This window comes from Leptonychotes weddellii, unplaced genomic scaffold, assembly GCF_054177405.1.
Source record: "Leptonychotes weddellii isolate Sample4059 unplaced genomic scaffold, ASM5417740v2 HiC_scaffold_36585, whole genome shotgun sequence".
Lineage (NCBI taxonomy): Eukaryota > Metazoa > Chordata > Mammalia > Carnivora > Phocidae > Leptonychotes > Leptonychotes weddellii.
This window is the reverse complement of record NW_027967925.1, coordinates 1-1,140: the sequence shown is the minus strand read 5'-3', so window position 1 is coordinate 1,140 and position 1,140 is coordinate 1. Positions and strand designations below refer to the sequence as shown.

The following is a 1,140-nucleotide window of genomic DNA, read 5'->3' as shown; positions in this document are numbered from 1 at the left end:
AGGAGGGTGCTCTGACAGCCTTTCGCAAGACATATGACAAAACTGTGGCCTTGGGTCACCGACTGGATATTGTGTTCTATCTTCTTAGGATTGGATTATTTTATATGGATAATGATCTCATCACACGAAACACAGAGAAGGCCAAAAGCTTAATAGAGGAAGGAGGAGATTGGGACAGGAGAAACCGCCTAAAGGTATATCAAGGTCTTTACTGTGTGGCTATTCGTGATTTCAAACAGGCAGCTGAACTCTTCCTTGACACAGTGTCAACATTCACATCCTATGAACTTATGGATTATAAGACCTTTGTGACTTACACTGTCTACGTCAGCATGATTGCCTTAGAAAGACCAGATCTCAGGGAAAAGGTGATTAAAGGAGCCGAGATCCTCGAGGTGCTGCATAGCCTTCCAGCGGTCCGGCAGTACCTGTTTTCACTCTATGAGTGTCGTTACTCAGTTTTCTTCCAGTCCTTAGCTATTGTGGAACAGGAAATGAAAAAGGACTGGCTTTTTGCTCCTCACTATCGTTACTATGTCAGAGAAATGAGAATTCATGCATACAGCCAGCTGCTGGAATCCTATAGGTCATTAACTCTTGGCTATATGGCAGAAGCCTTTGGTGTTGGTGTGGAATTCATTGATCAGGAGCTGTCCAGATTTATTGCTGCAGGGAGACTACACTGCAAAATAGATAAAGTAAATGAAATAGTGGAGACCAACAGGCCAGATAGCAAGAACTGGCAGTACCAAGAAACTATCAAGAAAGGAGATCTACTACTAAACAGAGTTCAGAAACTTTCCAGAGTAATTAATATGTAAAACCATGTAAACAAAGGATTTCCTTTAGAGATAACTATTTGGAATTTTTATAGTTTACTATGTACCCAGTTCAACTGTATAAAATAAATATTGCATTATTAAAAAAAAAAAAAAAAAAAAAAAGATGAAGGGAAAGTCTTTATATATAAGCCATATATATACATATGTATATATATATAAAGGAAAGCCTTATTATATAATCAAATGGTCTGCTATGCACGTTGAGTGTTTTACTGAAAACTATCCTTTTTTTTTTTTTCCACAAACAAAACATGGTGGTGAACTATGCTTAGCATGTCAACACAAGAGAAAACTTTAA

At 37.7% G+C, this 1,140-nt stretch overlaps 1 protein-coding gene across 1 annotated transcript; it reads left to right on the top strand.

Annotated features, from left to right (window-relative positions):
* Positions 1-6: 6 nt before the first annotated feature.
* On the top strand, positions 7-930 carry LOC145719267 (26S proteasome non-ATPase regulatory subunit 6). Its single transcript, XM_081810762.1, has one exon. It carries the CDS (start codon positions 105-107, stop codon positions 819-821), a length of 717 nt encoding a protein of 238 aa, XP_081666888.1. The 5' UTR covers positions 7-104; the 3' UTR covers positions 822-930.
* The last annotated feature ends 210 nt before the right edge of the window (positions 931-1,140 follow it).

What these genes read in the sequence shown, in the direction of transcription:
- LOC145719267 (XM_081810762.1), top strand. Translation starts at nt 105, where the DNA reads ATGGATAATGATCTCATCACACGAAACACAGAGAAGGCCAAAAGCTTA.